Source organism: Maylandia zebra, linkage group LG4 (assembly GCF_041146795.1).
Source record: "Maylandia zebra isolate NMK-2024a linkage group LG4, Mzebra_GT3a, whole genome shotgun sequence".
Lineage (NCBI taxonomy): Eukaryota > Metazoa > Chordata > Actinopteri > Cichliformes > Cichlidae > Maylandia > Maylandia zebra.
The window spans coordinates 11,565,618-11,584,681 of NC_135170.1; the positions used below are offsets into that span (position 1 = coordinate 11,565,618).

General features: G+C 39.7%; 1 protein-coding gene across 2 annotated transcripts in view; it reads right to left on the bottom strand.

Annotated features, from left to right (window-relative positions):
• Nucleotides 1-19,064, bottom strand: part of grin2ba (glutamate receptor, ionotropic, N-methyl D-aspartate 2B, genome duplicate a) — a 145,527-nt gene that overhangs the window by 13,215 nt on the left and 113,248 nt on the right. For both annotated transcript variants that reach the window (XM_004563025.4, XM_014409421.3), the window contains exons 11-16: nucleotides 17,874-18,027; nucleotides 16,501-16,626; nucleotides 13,208-13,437; nucleotides 12,933-13,093; nucleotides 11,870-12,057; nucleotides 4,260-4,498 (exon numbers count right to left, since the gene is read on the bottom strand). In XM_004563025.4, the coding sequence (XP_004563082.3) occupies nucleotides 4,260-4,498; nucleotides 11,870-12,057; nucleotides 12,933-13,093; nucleotides 13,208-13,437; nucleotides 16,501-16,626; nucleotides 17,874-18,027 (1,098 nt within the window). The remainder of the gene's footprint in view (nucleotides 1-4,259; nucleotides 4,499-11,869; nucleotides 12,058-12,932; nucleotides 13,094-13,207; nucleotides 13,438-16,500; nucleotides 16,627-17,873; nucleotides 18,028-19,064) is intronic.

A 19,064-nucleotide genomic window follows, 5' to 3' on the forward strand; every position in this document is an offset into this window, starting at 1 on the left:
AACCAACCACATTTTCTATCAGTAAAGCACTGCAACCATGTGTGAAAAGGAGCAGTAGGAAGAAAATATTCTTATTAAACCCTGCCCCCTATCTACAATCCAACTTATATTGTAAGTCGGCACCAAAAATCAAGGAACAAACTAACATTAACACTTATTTCAAGTCCTAACTCAAACCAAACAACAAATTTACAATCAGAATATACCACTCCACATAGTAACAAGGAGAAAAGATAAGTAAATAAAATAAATGAGGCAAAAAAATAATGGATCTTTTTTCTATTAACACCAATTTTATTCACATTCTTCATATTGAGTTATCGTTTTAGACATGTAACACTTTTTAAAACAATGTAAATTTATACAATTCTTTAAATTATAATGAAGAGAGTTCCACAGTCGTATACCCCTAACCGTTGGACTCATTAATCTTTGTGTAGTCCTAGCTAGCTGATGCTTAAAATAAAATTTCCTTCTGCTGTCTTCTCCCCCCGAACACGTTAAAAAGACTCTTTGTAACTTAAAAGGCAAAATATTATTTTTAGCCTTAAACATAATTAATAGTGTCCGTAGTTTCACTAAATCTCCTAATTTTAATAATTTGGATTTTATAAATAATTTATTTGTATGTTCTCTATATTTAACGTTATGAATCATTCGTATCACTTTCTTCTGTAATAAGTTTAGAGGTTTTATATTATATCCTCATATGTATTCCCCCAAACTTCGACACAGTAACTAAAGTATGAGAAAAACAATGAAAAATATAAAATGTGCATTGTTTTGTAATCTAATAAATCTCTTACATTTCCCAAACTATAAATGTCTTTAACCATCTTCTTTCTAATATACTCAATATGTGATTTCCACGTCAAATTTTCATCTACTATTACACCCAAAAAGCGAAATTCAGTAACTCTTTCAATCAATTCTCCATTAATGGACATAATGACTTCTTCCTCCTTTACACGATTGCCAAATATCATGAATTTCGTTTTTGTCAGATTCAAATATAATTTATTTACATCAAACCATTTTTTTAATCTTAACATCTAAGAAATCATAATTTCAACCAAATCTTTCAAATTCACTCCTGAGCAGAGATGGGCAGTAACGCGTTACTTGTAACGCGTTACTGTAATCTGATTACTTTTTTCAAGTAACGAGTAAAGTAAGGGATTACTATTGCAAAATCGGTAATTAGATTACCGTTACTTTCCCGTAGGAACGCTGCGTTACTGCGTTACTAAAACCGTGATTTTTTTGCGAGAATGTCTCATGACAGTGACGTAAGCAAGTGCGACGTTGGTGACAGCAGCTGTGTGCAGATCAACAATGGATAATATATCGAGTGCGGGAGAGAGTATGAGCGTGCAGCGTTTAAAGTGTGGAAGTACTGACCTTACTTTGAGTTTGATTCCATAAAAAGTGACAAAAACATTAGCGTCCATCGTGCGTGGGAAGAAAACTTCTTTTTACAGCGAAAAAAACCCCTAAACTTCCGAGCAAGCACCCGAGTAGCTACGACGTGATGGGAAACTCACAGAGACAGTCGCGCGGATTCTTCAACTGACCGCAGCACACCTGCACCAGGGTAACCCTCCGCCTACCCTGCTCCTGCTTTACAGGTGAAAATAGAGCAAAAGGACCGCTGAGTCTTTGACTTTATTTTCTGCTGTGTTTTACTTGCATCTGTTTGAAAGAGTGAGTGAAAACACAAAAAATATTTTATTTTATGTGCTGGAATGTGTAGAAAATAGGTTTAAATGTTAAACTAATTTATTCAAGTCAGAGAATGTTGCATATAATTAAATGTTTTGCTTGATGCATAAAGTTAAAAGATTAAAACTGATAAAACAAGTTTTAAAAAGAGACTTTTCCATTTGATTACATTTTGTATGATGGAGTATGTAGAAAAAGTAGAATTGGGCTGAAAGATCTATCACTTTATCACCTCTTCAGGTTGTAAATCGTGTTTTTAAAAAGTAACTAAGTAACTAAGTAACTAAGTAATTAATTACTTTTTAAAATAAGTAATCAGTAAAGTAACGGGATTACTTTTTTGGGGGAGTAATCAGTAATTAGTTACTGATTACTTTTTTCAAGTAACTTGACCAACACTGCTCCTGAGCAATAAAAATTTGTGTCATCTGCAAATAAAATAAAACTTAACCTTTTTGATACGTCACAGATATCATTAATATATAAATTAAAAAGTTTAGGTCCCAAAGTAGAACCTTGAGGAACGCCACATACAATCTTCAATCTTTCAGAAGTATTGCCGAGATAATGTGCATATTGCGACCTATTTTCTAAATAACTCCTTAACCAATTCAATGCCACTCCTCTCATACCATAATTATACAATTTAGAAATCAAAATAGAATGTTGTAACGTGTCAAAAGCTTTTTTTAAATCAACGAATACCCCAACTGTGTATTTATTATTATGGGTTGCAGATGAAATATCGTCAATGAAAGTCAACAATGTTAATGCCGTTGATCTATTTTTACAAAATCCAAATTGATTTTCATTTATTAGTTGATTTTTTTCAATAAAACTATCAAGTCTTTGCGCAAAAGGTTTTTCAAGCACTTTTGAAAACTGTGACAAAGAGACACTGGCCTATAGTTGTTAAAACTATGCTTATCTCCTGATTTATATAAGGGTATCACTTTTGCCACTTTCATTCGATCAGGAAATATTCCTGATTGTAACGAGAGATTAAAAATATAGCAAAGAGGAATACTTATACAGCCTAAAGTCTTTTTAATTATAACCATGTCTATACCTTCACAGTCAGTAGGTTTTTTATTTTTAAAGTTTTCTACAATTGCTACTATTTCTTTTATGGTAATATCAGCTAAGAATATAGAATTAAGCACTCTACTTTCTCCTTTCTAGACTTTCTCATATTCTGGGTCGTCATTTTTTCTAATTAAATTTGCTAAAGTGGGTCCAACATTTACAAAAAAGGAATTTAATTCGTTTGCTACTTCAGTCTTGTCATCAACAACTTGATTATTCTTAATGAAATAAATAGGCCGATCTGAGGGTGTGTTCTTGTTACCCAATACTTCTTTAAAAATATTCCAAATGCCCTTAATATTATTCTTGTTTTCCTGAAAAAGTTTATGATAATAGTCTTTCTTGGCTTTTCTCAATATCTTCTGTGGAACCAGCTCCGAGTTTGGATTTGGGAAAGAGACACCCTCTCTGCTTTTAAAATTAGGCTTAAAACTTTCCACTATGGGTGACCAAAGCAATTGTAAATGGGTTTTTGATGCAACACTGTATACTGTAACTAATTCTACCAAGCGACAGAAAGCAACATCCCACAACTGCTGGCCAGTCGGTTAGGGAATACACATTTTTTCCTAGTGACCAGTGGTTACCAGGGGCTTTAGGTCAGCATTCCCCAAACCCCGGGCAACGGACCCGTACCGGTCTGTGAGCCGTTTGGTACTGGGCCGCGAGATTTGAGGCTCAGGAGTGAAATTTATGGTTTTCAGGGTTTTTATCGTTAACTTGGTTTACCTGAGAGAGGAGGACGTTACTCTCAATGTTGCTGGTGCATTTCAGGAGGACGCTGCTAATAAAGTTACACGATTACACAGTGAATTCACGTTTATTATTATATTTACAACATATCACAGTTTTTGTCTTGGTTATATCATTTTACTTTGTTGTATTTATCCTCCGACACCTTAAAGGCCGTTCTGTGAAAATATTGCCTGACATTAAACCGGTCCGTGGCGCAAAAGAGGTCAGGGACCACTGCTTTAGATGACTTAGCTTTAGCAATAGATTTTACAGCAACTACCATCTACCACTTGCAACCAGTCAAGGTTGCCAACAGGTCTCTAGGCCTGTGTAACTAGCCCTAACTCAGAATATTTGATTTATTTTTAATATTTTTTGGGGCCCTTTTATGGCTTTCTTTTTGATATAAACAGTGAAGACTGATAAGAAAGCGGAAGACATGCGGCCGCAGCCCTTTGCTATGCGGCATATGGTTGCCTGCTCATTACAGTGAGCTAAACCAGCACCCCAACTCACAATGTTTACTACATAAGTAAATATGTAGCAATGATACGAAGGGTACAACATGAAATACACATACTGAAGTATCTGAATTGAAAAATTGTGTATTTGATGGTACTCCAACATGCAGCTATTATCTTGGATAGCTAGGGTCAAAGTATTAACAAAGAGCCTTTTCTTGCTATAATAGCCCACTTTTCCCCACCCTTTCTCACCCTGCTGATTGAGAAGACGAAGCCGGGCTGGCCGGAGCAGACGCCCATGAAGCAGAAGCGCAGCTGCCAGTAGAACCAGTGTTCACAGATGAAGGTAATGAGTGAAAGAGCCATGGCAGCACCTAGCATGTAGAAAACGCCAGCCATGTTGTCCACATCCAGCTGGCTGGACATCACCTCATTCTTCTCATGGTGGCAGATCCCTGTCAGCCAGAGGGACTCCAGCTCCTCCATCTCACCTGGACAGAGGTATTGGCATGAGGTTTTGGGAAGAAGACGAAGGGAGGGAGAAAGTGACAGGACGAAGGAAGAAACAGATGGTGAGAAGAGATGGACGAGGAGCAGGCCAACAAGGAGGGGATTGGATGGAGGTGAGACAGGAGGGGCGTACGTGGACGGACAAGAGAAGAAGAAGGAGGGCACAGTGAGGATATGTGGGGGAAGTGTTTTTATGTTTGAGATGTGGAATTGAAGTAAAGAAAGGAGTGTGAAAAAGAGGGAATGGAAGTATTATATAAAGTAGAGAAGAGGGACATGATGTAATAACAAGATGGGTATTGGAGGACATGAGGGATGGAGAAAATGATGCAACAGAAGAAGAGAAGACGGAAGATGGCGGGCAGAAGAGAAAAGGGGGGTCAGGGTGGTTAGAAGTGAAATACAGATCTTAAATTCTGCAGCAGCTTCACAGCAGACAGAGGAAGAGCAAAACACACATGCCACCAGTCACATGTTAATCACATTAGTCTTATTTGCATTGTTTTCTCCAAATAATTGCATATATAGGTATCTGGTATGCATCTGACGCTAGTCCCCGAGCTTGTGCTTGTTTTTGTGGGTCACCTTCTGTTTCATCACGAGCTGTTCTCTATCAAAGCTGACTGTGGCAGGACAGGCGTCGGTTAATTAATCATACATTCAGCCGCTGTCGCTCCACGTCAGCGCAACTCCACCAACACACAGCCCAGCCTGGCCTCTGAGCATCAACAAGCGTCTCCGCAGCATGTAAACGTAAAAAAAAGAGGCACTGCACACAAAGGCATAAATACAGATACATCACCCAGCTGCCTCTACTTAGATCTACTGATAAACAGTAACTGGAACCCTTGTGCAGCTATTCTGACAGTGGCATCTCTAGTTAGGGCTGTCTCCTGGGAGTCAGTATGCCACTTTGTCATTAGTTTTCATTTAGCGCTGATTTTAGTGGGAAAACCTGCTCATCTTTTTGTTGTTCAATGGACATCAGAGAATACAGAGTGAGAGGAGACAACAACTGTAGTTGACTGGCTTAAAATCCAGGACACGGTTACAGTGTTTCACACTCTCATACAGAAACTGTCCTCCTTTCACACGGATAAGACTGAGACTAAGACACTATTTAATAGATCTTTTACTGAGTCTGTTTTATCTTTTCCTTGGTATCATGGTACGGTAACCTATCTCTGAAGGACAGAAACAAAGTGATGCAAATTGTGAACTGGTTAGGGAAGCTGCGAGGTACATCACAGCTCAACTTAGAGTCTCTGTATACCAGACAGCTGCAGAGAAGGACCAGCTCCATCTTAAATAATGACTCCCACCCCTTTTGTTGGGATATTCAGCTTCTTCCCTTTGGACAGAAGTTTGTAGTCCTTAAATGCAGGAGAAAGCATTAGAGAAACGACTTTGTCTTAGTTGATATTCTTTATTAAACGATAGCAAATTTGCTTATATGCCTTTTTTTTTTTACTATTTTTACTGGAACACTCTCACTTTTTTCCCTTTTATTTTTCTTATTGTGTCTATGTTACAATTGTCCAGTATTGGCGTTTGATGTCTGGTAGAAGGGTTGCCTGCACTTTGAACTGCAAAACAAATTTACCTATGGGTATCAATAAAGGAACCTGAGCCTAAGTGTTTGTTCAGGACTTGTAAGGAGTGTTAATAAAGGTTAATGTAACTGACAGCTTTTTGACTTCAACTTTCCTCCAGTCCTCCAAACCCCTCCCTACAAATCCCTCTAAACATCCAACTCAAGATTCATTAACATCTCTAGGAGCCTTTAGCACTGCTGAGCGATACTGCAAATTTTGGTATCGATCCAATATCAAGTGAATTAAGGGCAGTATTGCCGATGTCAATACCGATACTTTTAACCTATAAAAGAGTGTCATGATTTATGAGCTGAATCGTCGTTGATTTGCCAAATTCTGAAGAGATTTTAATGAACATCAAATGACAGTGTTGTGATTTTGTTCTTATATATTGGTACTGGTTTTTTTTAAGAGAGCTGGAATGTAAATGTGCCTGTCTTTAAAGGCCTTTGTGTCAGCTTCAGTTGTTTAAATGTGCTATAGGCTAAAAAGAATTGACGTAACAGTGAACAGAAAAAAGTTCAGACATTTTTCATAGTGCATGTTTGGGGTATATTTTTTTATTATAAAAAATGCTAATAAAAATCTATTCAACACAATTTATACTGAACTATGAGGATAGAAACAAAGTATCGATCCAATTGCATTAGTATCGATCTAATACCGATACCAGTGTTGGTATTGATACTATCAAAATTTGGATCGATCAGCCCACCTCTAGCCTGTACATGAATCTCATGACTCATGTCACCTGCTCCTGACTCAGATGAAAATGATAGCTATCTCTGCTTAATGATCAAGTCCATGACATGAGACTGCAAAATCAAGTGAGTGGAATTTCAGTTGTCTAGGTCTATTCAAGTGGATTTTCACTGTTTGGTTTAGTTATTTAATGACTCAGTCACACTAAAATAAAAATTGGCCAACAAACGCCTTACAACTAGGAAAAAAAATTGGTGGTTGCCTGGTGACGGAAATGCTTTATTTATTTATTTGCATTTTGCATTTGGCAATTGAAGATGTTGCAGCAGCAAACTATTTCCTACTGGTTGATGATGTTGCACACTCAACCTCTGGGGAACCAGAGGTCTTTTCCAATGGGGGACTCAACTCCTTAACTCAGCTGGTTGCTATATTTTGGTTATAGTATTATAAATAAATAAAAAAAGCAAGGTTGCCGCTACATAATCGAATTAAATCATCAACCTCCAGCAACTATCTCAAAATTTGAGGTTACGAGGTTCTTGCTAGACTTAGGTAGTTAATCTGAACTTTTATTTCAGAATTTATATCTATGTATATGGCAACGATTTGTGATTTTTACTGATTTATTACAGTTTATTGCCATATTGCCATAAACAGATTGCATGCAACTAAGAGACCAACTAGGTCTTATTTATGTCTCGAAGCAGCAAAGTTACATAGAAGTTGGCAACTGACTGCGAGTGGTTGCAAACCAGGTCCCCATCTTCGAAAGCAAAAAGAAAATTTCAAAAAGCAATGAGATCACAGTTAATTGCACATGTTCTAATAACTTCGGTCATGCCGCGGTCTCCCAACAACTGCTTTCCCTAGTGTGACCGTAGCATAACCAATCTGCTGTAACTCTGAGGGAATGCTAGACTTCTACACTTTAAAGCAGCATTACAACATTTTTTGAAACATGGTTTTTTTTTGTGGGAGCAGAGAGTTACACGTCAAAGTCAGTCGTTTCTTTGATTTTTGTATGATATAAGATAAGCTAATAGTTTAGCTAGTAGCTTAGTTAGTAGCTTAGCATAATCTGTTTGTTTAATCTCCAGAAAACATTAAATTGCAATTTTATGCCATGTAATGAGCCAATACTGTAAATGATTAAAATGCAGACTAAATATCTGAGTTGGCTCTATCGTCTCATCTAAGCCAGAAACTACATCTTTAACTTCTATGGAGCTTTGCTATGTGATAAACAAAATACAGACATCTTTCCTATTCTTAATTTTAGTCACTGTCTAAAATCTAATAACCTTGTTACAAAATGTCATATAAAATCTTAAAGAAGTATATTTTATGACGGAATAAGAAGTAACTATTACATCACCGATGCCCGGTATCTCTGTAATGATGCAACAGGTCTTTCACTGATTTCAAGGGCAAAAAGTTCATCAGAAGCAAACGAATGATTCCGTTTAAAAGTGAAACAGGAAATTTTGCAGTTTAACTTTCAGGACAGCTGTGATATATTTTTTGCTCAGGCCTGCGTCAAACTACCCCGACTCTCTTCCAGCCTGCATATCAGGCCACTGCGCTCGCCGCTTGAGTCTGATCACTTTCTAGGCCACCAGGAGGGGAGTGGATGGCGAGGCGTGGTAAAGTGACATTGAAATCCTGAGAGGGGCCAGACAGGGCCGCTCAGTTTCTGTATTAATGCTTTTGCAGTGGCACACGGGGATGTTACAGCAAGCCGACCCACATTCACATTTGCAAGCACACACATAAATTACTCTCAACTAAGTTCGACGGGTTATTAAGTTAATTCTACGACTAACCTAACTGATCATCAATAAGCAACAAGCACACAAAAGACTCTTCCTGAATCGCATGTAGGTTGATAAAAATAAACCTGTGTCATAAATAATCAGAATCTCTACACTGCTTTTACTTTGTAGCCCATTGCACGCACACACACACACACACACACACACACACACACACACACACACACACACAGGCAGGCACTCATTTTTGGAGGGCTGACCCATATTTACATGTGCACGCAAACACACACACACACAAACCCGCACACTAATGCACACACGGTTTAGAAATACACCAGGAGCTATGTTGGCACCTCTAACTGGGACACACTATAGCAGGCCCCTGAGGGCCCTTGGCTCAGGATGCTCACAACACTCTGGACCGTGCCCAAATAAACTAGCTACACCACACGCACTTGAACCTACACACACACAGACACACACAAAACTTCCATTACACTTCCCATACTGAATTAACTGTATATCAAAACCAGGCTGTTAAAGTGGTTAAACTTCACAACTAGCCATTGTTGGTGACGTTTTAATTTGTGCGTGACGAAGAGCTCAAAAATGAACATTTGGAACGCATTTTATTTCCTGCTCATTCACAGACTCATTAATGCTGCAGCTACAGCTGGGACAAAGTGTGTCTCTAAAGAACAAACCCCGGAGAGCTTTGCACAGTCTCCCATAAACGGCAAACATGATCATAAACCACCAGCTTCCCACAGTGGGAGCTAAATTTCAACTTGTATTCCTAACGTTTTACTTTTTCACTCTGCATTTGAGATACAATATGTGGGAGTGGACTTACAGTACATTTGACTCGCAGAGCAAAGCAGACGCACAAGAAAAAGTATGATTTTTATCCTAGCTCTCTCCAAAATCCTTTCCTGAACAGATGGGAGTGGGTGAGATCAACAATTTTACAGTCTGAGAGAGATTTTTTTTTCTTGCATGAGTGAAGGGAAGGGATTTCAAACATTCATGAAAATACTATATTTCACGCTAATACAGTCCAGACTGTAAGTATATAGACAGTTACACATTTCTTAGTCTTCAGGCTCTGTGCCTCACTAGTGATACAGAAAGAACTGTGTGTGAGATATAGCTCTTCTATCACACAGTGCCAGAATTGTAGCAGTTTTAAAACGAAATTGGCTTTTCTTTTTTTGGGGGTGTGGAAGAGTTCACATGAGGCTCGTAGCTAATTCAGTTACCATTTAGTTTGAGTGGGAGCACCCTGGCAATATGCAGAGCAAAGAGTCAGCCGAGCAAGTGAAGAAGATAAGAAATTATTAGAGCCGTATCAAAGCTAGTTGGTTTGCCAAAATCAACAGTTGGGTTCATAGTCAAAAGCAAAAGCAAACAAAAAAGAACGCCTGGTAGACGGAAAGGAGCACATGGCAAGAAAAATCTCAGTATAACAGCACAGCAAGTCAAGAATGCTGTTGAGGATTGAAAGTCTATTAGTTTAACCTCAGTGGATTCACCGCCGCCAAACTCATGAGAGAAAAATCAAGAGAGGAAAAAAGGCAGTTTGTAAAAAATTGTGAAATGACCCTTAAAACTAGCCAGTGACAAACGTACGGTGTTAAAAAGGTATAGCCAGTGACCCTGACCCTCCTCCTCTGTCAAATGTTGGTGGAGATTCTGTTTAAGGGTGCACGGCTGCCAAGGAAACAGTCAATCAAACAGCAGTTTGCACGATCGGATTCAGCAAAATTCACCAGAAGAAACTTTGTAGTTTTTTGGACAAGACAGCCTTAAACATACGTCTAAGTCAGGGGTCGGACACCTTTCTGATGATGAGTATCATCTAACATTTCCTCAGAAGTTAATGTGCCATATCAACCATCGCATTAGCAATACATTTAATAACGCTCTATATGATGTGCACCGGTGGCACGGCCATTTATTTTTTTAATGCACCTTCTCAGATTTACTCACTGCGTGTCGTGCCATCAGTTAACCCTTCGCGTGCCAGCTGTGCCCAGGGTTGCCGACCCCTGTCCTAAGTAATCTAAAGGCTTTTCAGGCAGAGGAGCATCCTAAACTTCCTGCTTCAGTCACATGATCTCACTTAAAGCGAGCTCTGTTTCACATGCCAACAAAAAAGCGGGGGAGGAATTAAGTCTGAGAGGACTTTAGAAAGCTGCTGAATTTACCTGCTTTTGTCTGAGATCTCCAATTGGTGGTCAGTAAGTATAAACAGAGAATCATTGCTCGTCCAGCTTCTTTTTTTTTTTTTTAAATCAAAAATGCAGAACCTGAAGAATAAGAAAGTCTACACTGGACAATATTCATAAGAACGAGCCTACAGCAAAGCCTCAAGCTGTTCATATTGATGGAGCTTTAGTTTTCTTCCCCCCATTATAGCTCTTACTTAAATCGCATTTTCATACGTTAGTTCTTTTTCCTGCTGGCAATAATGTATGAAAACTGTAGACATGAAGTCATTAGCTAAGATTAGAAAAGTAAAATGGTGCAAAAACACATGAGGCACTCAGTCATTCAAATAAACTCACAGGTCAGCCACGTTTGTCAGATCCGAACTCTCAGCTGCTTGTCTGGGATTTTATCTGCTCGTTCATATGTGACAGGGGTGGGGAACTCCAGGCCTCGAGAGCCGATGTCCTGTAGGTTTTAGATCTCACCCTGGGTCAACACACCTGAATCAAATGATCAGTTCATTACCAGGCTTCTGGAGAACTTCAAGACATGTTGAAGAGGTAATTTAGCCATTTAAATCAGCTGTGCTGGAACAAGGACACATCTAAAACCTGCAGGACGCCGGCTCTCGAGGCTTGGAGTTCCCTACCCCTTACATGTGAGATGCCCTCAGTACTGCACAGCCGTACACACAAATGGTTTTCGTGTCTAACAAGGGATCGTAAGGTTTTTCAGGTGCATTGAATTTCAAATTTGCCTGATAGTAACCTGGGTTAGTTCATCTGATAATTGTTTTTCAGCTTGTCCTGCTGTCATAACACAGTTTAAACAGTTTGGTGAACACAATGTTATCCCAAAAGAATAAGTCAACAGAATAAGTTGGGCACACCTATCCTTTAATATTTGCCTCAAGGTCACGGAGAAGTTTTTGATCTGTTAACGTCTGTGTTAAGCTGGTCTTATCTCTGCGTCTATCCGATCCGTTTATGTGTAATTATACAACTCATCGCATCAGCACAGCTGCGCGCGTGACATCATTAAACGGTGGAGTGTCAGCTCGCTCGCTCACCGTCTCCAAAGAGCTGCAGGATGGCCAGGTCCACATGTCTCTTCCAGAGCGACTCCTTCTGGATGGCGATGCCGTACCCCGTGGTGGCAAAGATGTAGCCGCTGCCAATGGTCACCAGCTTGCAGCCCTCGTCCCTGCCAGCCATGTAGTTCAGCACGGCCGCATCGTAAATGAAAGCGTCTAGTTTGCTGGAGAAGAAGAGAGCGAGGGACAAAGAGGAGGAGCGATAGGTTACAATTAATTAGCACTTGGGAGTCAGACATCACAGCTACAACATTCCAATTAACCTGCTAAATAGCTCTAAGCTGCTGATAAGTCTAATAGACTTCCACTTGGTTTGCCAAAGGCTGGGGCTGGCACACAAACTGGCGAAAAGGCGCACTTGATGAAACTGAAGAGGGGGAGTGATAGTATTATTGGACGTATTCAGCTGAGATATATTTACATGAAGCAAGACAAACAAGAGAATTTCGCAGTGATTACTTTTTAAGTCATCGTAGCCTGAATTTTGCACTTCTATTGAAACAGACATTCTGATCATCGTAGTGAGTCCAATAGTGCTTCTGGGTACTTTAAAACATGATTAGCACCATTCCAAAAAGCATTCAATCAATTGAAATGAACAAAAAGCAGATTGCACCATAATAAATAATACTGTGCCCAAAACAAAGAAATGCACACTCAGTTTAATTCAGTTTTTTCATATAATGCCAAATCACAAAAACAGTTGCCTCAAAGTGCTTTATATTGTAAGGTAGACCATACAATAAGACAGAGAAAACCCCAACAATCGGACAGCCCACTAAGCCCTAGAAATTTGCAACAGTGGGAAGAAAAACTCCCTTTTAATAGGAAGAACTTCCAGCAGAACCAAGCTCAGGGAAGGGCAGTCATCTGTACGACCAGTTAGGGGTGACACTGACCGAAATACTCTTTTCAGTATCTCAAGTAATATATTCTAACACAATTTGCCAGTAATAGATTTGTGAAGTTTAAACATAAATGTGGTCATTTTCATTTTGACATTTTTCTTTTTTAACCACTTTGTTGCGAACATGCTTACCCAGACTTGAGACTCTGCAGAGCTTCATTGACATTTCTCTGATGAAACTTTGTCATGTAGGAGTGCATTTCTGGGTAGTTGTTTCTAATGTTTCTCTCTGTACTTCCATTGGGGACAGTGCCAAAACGAAACGGAGGCGAGAAGTCGTTGGGACTCTGGAACTGAACATAAAAAACAGAGAACGGAGAGGCGTGTAAAACTCTGATAAGTCTTCACACAACATTGGGTAAGGACGAGCGAGTGGCACAGCATCAAACAGAAACCTTTCACCTTACCTTTTTGTCTGACAGACCGGATACCTGGTCCACGTACTCCTCCTGGATCATGAAAGCAGCCAGGTTGGCAGTGTAGGAGGCCAGAAAGATGACAGCAAAGAAGGCCCACACTGATACCATGATCTTACTGGTGGTGCCTTTGGGATTCTGCACTGGCACAGAGTTGTTGAAGACCAGACCCCACAGCAGCCAGATGGCCTTGCCGATGGTAAAGGATGGACCATGGGGCTCTAAATTAAATAGAGTTATTGGTTAAAGACAATAGATCACTTCTGGAGCAGTTGAACAATTCTCCAGGACATCAGTGATCTATTTAGAAGAACAAAACCAAAAATTAGAATTAATTTGCTACATATATTCATTTTAGGATTTCAGTATGATCAAGGAGTTTCATTTTTTCCCCTTCTATGTTTCTGATAAAGAAATTTATCCAGGACTTTGCTTCATGACAAACAACTAGCTTTGGTTTAGTGCTAATTAGCAAGCGCTTGCTCGCTAACATGCTAGACCTGAGTAGCCACTTGGATCTGGCTTCAAAATAGAGTTTGTAACACACTCAGCTTTAAACTGTAACTTTACAATATGTTATTTGTATCTTACTGAGCACTGTGTCAGTGCTTCGCAGCCATACAGTATACGAACTCACTGTATTAACCAAGAAGCTGGATTTAGCTGATAGCATGACACTCCACCTTCTTGTCCAAATACCTGAAACGTGTCCTTCACAAACCAGCCACCGTATTATACAATCATGTGAAAAATAAGGTTTTCACAGGACTCTATGAAAACTTAGCATGCTCTATAATTTACTAGTTTGTAGAATCTCCTTTAGCATCAGTAACATGAAGTAATGGTTTTCTTTATGATGTTATCTTACAACGCTATGGAGGAATTTTGGCTCTGTTAAGGTCCTATCACAGCATTTGATACAGGTTGAGGTCTAAACTTAGGCTGTTGGACCAACTTGATTCTTTTCTTTGTCATACATTCTGTTTAGATTTGTTTCACTTGCTCGTTTGATTAGATTTGTTGCTGTTGGATAGTATTTTGTATACAACAGAGTTCATGGTAGACTCAACAACTGCAAGGTGGCCAAGTCCTGTGGCGGCAAACCAAGCCCAAATAATCACCCTCCACCGCCATGCTTGACAGTTGGTATGAGGTGTTTGTCCTGTTATGCTATGTTTGACTGTCACTGTGGATTATGGACAAACCTGTCCAAACGGAACTGTTCCAGATGTTTTGTGGTTTATTCAGAGGCAACTTAACAAACCTTTTTGGAGAGAAGAGATTCTCTCATGCAAACCCCTCAAAAACAAGTGACATTTGTTCAGTCTTTTTCTAATTTTACAGTCATCAACTTTCGCATTAATATTTGCTAAATGAGGTCTGCAGAGTCTGAGATGTAGCTCTTGGTTTGTTTTTTAATATTTTTATAATATAATACAGATTTACATGATGACAAGGAAGACCTGCTGTTTCATGTCACCTATATAATCTTATATGTGACTGCAGTAAGTAGATGTTCTTTGTTTTATGTAATATGTTAGAGCGCTGTTGGTTCCATTCATCTATGAGTTGACAGACTGGTGCATTACAGCCATTATGCTGTGATTAGCAGTTGGTTCATAATTTGTGTGGGTATGTGTGATTGTGTGAGAGAGAATGAGAGGGTGTTTGTGTGCAACCATGTGGGTGTGTATTGTTGTGTGGACCGTTTGTTCATGGACAAACTGTCCTTATCGTGCCAAAAATCTCCTTTGTGAAGTTTGCAAGAAAGTTACTTCAATGAATTGGGGCAGAGATTTTACAAATCTGCAGCCGAGTCATTGATATGTTATTACATCAGATCTTCTGACTCCAAACTTCGATCTGCACTCTTCATGATACCAAACTCCCACGGCGCTACAAGCAGATAAAACAAGGAGGCACATAGAAAGAAAACAGCGCTTCAGGGAGGAGTACATCTTCTCCAGAAGCTGATGAAGGATGAGAGGAATGAAAAAAAGATAACTATTGTCTATATATAGCCACATTAGAGATAGAGAGTTGAGGGAGACATTGATTTTTTTCCCTTGTTTCTCATCCTTTCAGCTGAGGAGATCTAAGACGAATGCTGTCAGAGTTGACGCGTGAAATATGAAAATGAATGCAAATGACTTGTCCGGTGTGAGCAGCGCTGGAGGATTTGCTGAAACCTGTGCACTGCAGACACAACTGTAAATGATAAAAAGAGAGGCCGGTGAAGGAGGACGAGGAGAATGAAGTCAATGGGTCAGTGAGGACAGCTGGTCTACGCTATATGTGGAGGTGGCCTGCAATGTGTTTCTGTGTCTCATTCATTTTTTGTGAACAACGAAAAACATTTTGTACAACACGGGCCAACTCTTGTATTGTTACAGAAAGGAAGCATCTGTACCTGCACTTGTTTCTTTGGAGAAAATAGCTACTCAGACTACAAATCTCACTGAACACTCCTTCTCTGAAGAACCAAATTACTGGCCACCATTCTCATTCATAAACCTCACCAGCTAAGACAAGTAACCTGTGAACTGATACTGATCCACAACATTTATTTATTTCTGTGGATCTTATTAGGTGTTTAGTGTCATATCCACAATTTCCAACTTGGCTGTCAGTTCAGATGCTTTCAAAAAAAATCTGAAACAAAAAGTGTCTGAAAATAAAGCCGACAACAGACAAGTAAATGCTGGGTAAGTGCTGGTAAACATGCAAGTGTGTATTGCGTATATCAAAGTGTTTATCAGCTATTCCTGTACCTAGTTATGTGTGTTCAATACGTGTGATATTTGGACCCAAGGTCACTAAAATATCATCTCACCTATCAAAGAAATCTGAATAGACCTGCTGCCTGGGCTACGTGCACAGGCAACATGTGTACATGTGTTTTCTGAAAATCTTCTAGGTCACAGAGAGCAGCTGCAGCACACAAAACAAAGTTTTTAACCAGGATGTCATTTTGTTGTGGTAATTTTAAGACTGAAAACGTGACATTTTCACCTGCGAACTAAGTGCTTTGACACACTTATAATCAATATAAATGCTGAAATGCAGAAATATAAATACTGCTGGTCTATTTATTGGTGGATATTAAACATAGATAAACAGATGAAGAAGGCAACCCAGCTATAAGACTGTTTACATCTATATCACTGAATGGTTTAGTGTGTGTGTGTGTGTGTGTGTGTGTGTGTGTGTGTGTGTGTGTGTGTGTGTGTGTGTGTGTGTGTGTGTGTGTGTGTGTGCGTGCATGTTGCGCTGAAGCCTCTCACCTCTGCCGTCAGCCAGACACCGGTTGTAGCCCACAGGGCTGAAGTACTCGAATATAAACACAGCCACTGCTGACACCAGCAACAGCATCACGAACATCATCACCCACACATCCGCACTGAAGGGCTCTGGAGGGCGAGAGAGCGAGAGAGGGAAGAGGAGAGAAAGATGAAGGGAGAAGGGGGGGAGCATGGACAGAGAGAGATAAGTAAATGGGTGGGGCGGCGGTGGGGTGTGTAAGGAGGCAGAAGACGGGGAATAGACAAGGGACATTAGCAGAGAGCGAGGGAGAGGGAAAAAGAGCGAGGGCGGCGGAGAGAAAGAGAAAATGAAGCAAGAGAGAGGAGAGGGCAAGAGAAATATGCAAATGTGGTGCGCCAGATTGAGAAGAGGAAGGAAGCATCAGAGAAATGGAGTGGGAGTGGGAAATATAAGAGGGCAAAGAGACAGGGAGCAAAACAGTTAGCCGTATTATCATGCACTCCAGTGTTCGCTGTGCAAATGTGCTGAAACTTGGCTCCTATCATTTGGCGTGGCCACTAAATCTCTTTCTGTTCAACTTTTAAAGGGGAAAAAAATCAAACAGCGTAATAAAAAGTCATCACTGTCCGTTTGTCAGGAAGGCTAACGAAAAGACATTTGTGCAAAAATTGCTTTTAAACTTAAAGATTTCAAGAATTCTTAGGAGTTAAGTCGAACCATTTAAGTGAAACTGAAAAAGTCTGTACAGTTCAAAAGGATCCAGCTTTACTGTACGTGTAAATATAAAGATATTAAAATGCAATTTGTCCTCTAGGGTGGACTCTATGGATCATTTTGGACTCCACCACCAGTACAAACTGCATACACTATATGGGTCTGTACTACAGAGGGGATTTTGTTCTCTTTAAAGGGGCTTTGGTGGAGCTGACTAGGGACAAAAGCACCATTGGTCCACATACAGTTAAATGAAGGAGCCTGTCTATGCTAGCTTAACAAACATGCATGCTTTTTCCTCTTATTTTTTGCCATTTGATAAAGAACAATGCATTTTAAGCATGACTAAATTAAACTCCACTTCCTGTGCACTGGCCATTAGGCCATCCTACATTCAAAATGCTGATTTAAAAAAAAAAAAAACTTTCCAAAACCCGCCAGATCAGAGCACAAATGAAGATCAATCCTTTAAGAATAGTGCTTAAATGCCTGGTGGCTTATCCATTATTGTGTTTTTGTTTAGTTTTTTTCAATAAACTGCACAAAAGAAGACATTCCTACAAGTTTGACCGGTCTCTCCTGGATCAGTGCTCACACAGGTCAAAACACAGCCTTTGGTCTCTTCCCCTGATCCATCTCTGCCGCCCTCCCCCAACCTTTTACAGCTCGCCTTCCTCACCTAAGAAAGCCGAGGGCGAAACGGTGCCATTGCTGCGAGAGACCATGACGCTGATGCCTGTCTCAATAAAGGGGACGGAAAAGTCAATGACCTCTGACCTCTCCTCGTTGATGGTCAAGGAGCCGACGGCCATGTGAGCGTTTTTTAACACCACCTAGGCAAGATGCAAAAAAAAAAAAGCAGAAAGAGAGAAAGTGTGTCTGTTATCTGTTTCTCAACACATCCGTCAGGCAGCTATCAATAACAGAGGCAGAGTAAGTCAATGAATGCAGTCTTGTGTGCTGTGGCAACAAACACATTCCAAAAAACTATTTCAATGGAGATAGTTAAGAATAGCTTTTGGTCATAAAACAGCATAAAAATAGCATATCACAGCCATCGGTTCATTTGAAGGTGACTGTGCAGTCTTTCTAAATGTGAATCAATCCTGTTTGGCGATGTAACAGAGACAAAGGTGGACATCCTTATAGTTTAAGATCATTAATGTGGAAAACAAATACTGTTTATACCATCTATTCAGGTTCCCCTCTGCTTCAGGATGAATGAAAAACGAGCCTCTTAGCAGAGAAGTTCTGGATTAGCTAACATGTCAACGAGCAGGTTTCACGATAGGACATGTTTTTGTACTGACTTTAAGATGATCACATGGTCACAATTCATAAGCATATGGCGGCATCCTATGTCACAGGTCGTTATGTAGATCATAAACAAGGCCGGTGTAATCACAGAGTTAATTAGTTAACAAGAGCACTCAGACAGCGCAAAAACGTGTGTTGTACAGCTGTCTCTATGCCCTTTTATGTGATGCATTACTCAATATGTGACTTTTTTAAGGTCAACTTTGACCTCTGGCACTAATAATAAAGGTCGAGGTCAGATGCTTAGCCAACTTGTAGGTATTCGTGTCCCTTAAGGCCTAGTATTTTGTAAATGTTGAAGATGACCCATAAAATAAATTGTGAGTAAAGGTTTTACTGATTTTCACTTTTGGTGTGCAATTGACCTGATTTTCACCAATCAGCTCGAGCTGTTATTGGTATCTAGCATCACACATAATTTGAAAATGATATCTCTGAAACTGTGGATGCTAGACTGCTAAAAAACAGACAAACAAACAAACAGACCTGATTATGTACTGCCTCCCTAGCTCCAGATATCTAAAGGTCATAGAAAGCATGAGTTAGACCTATG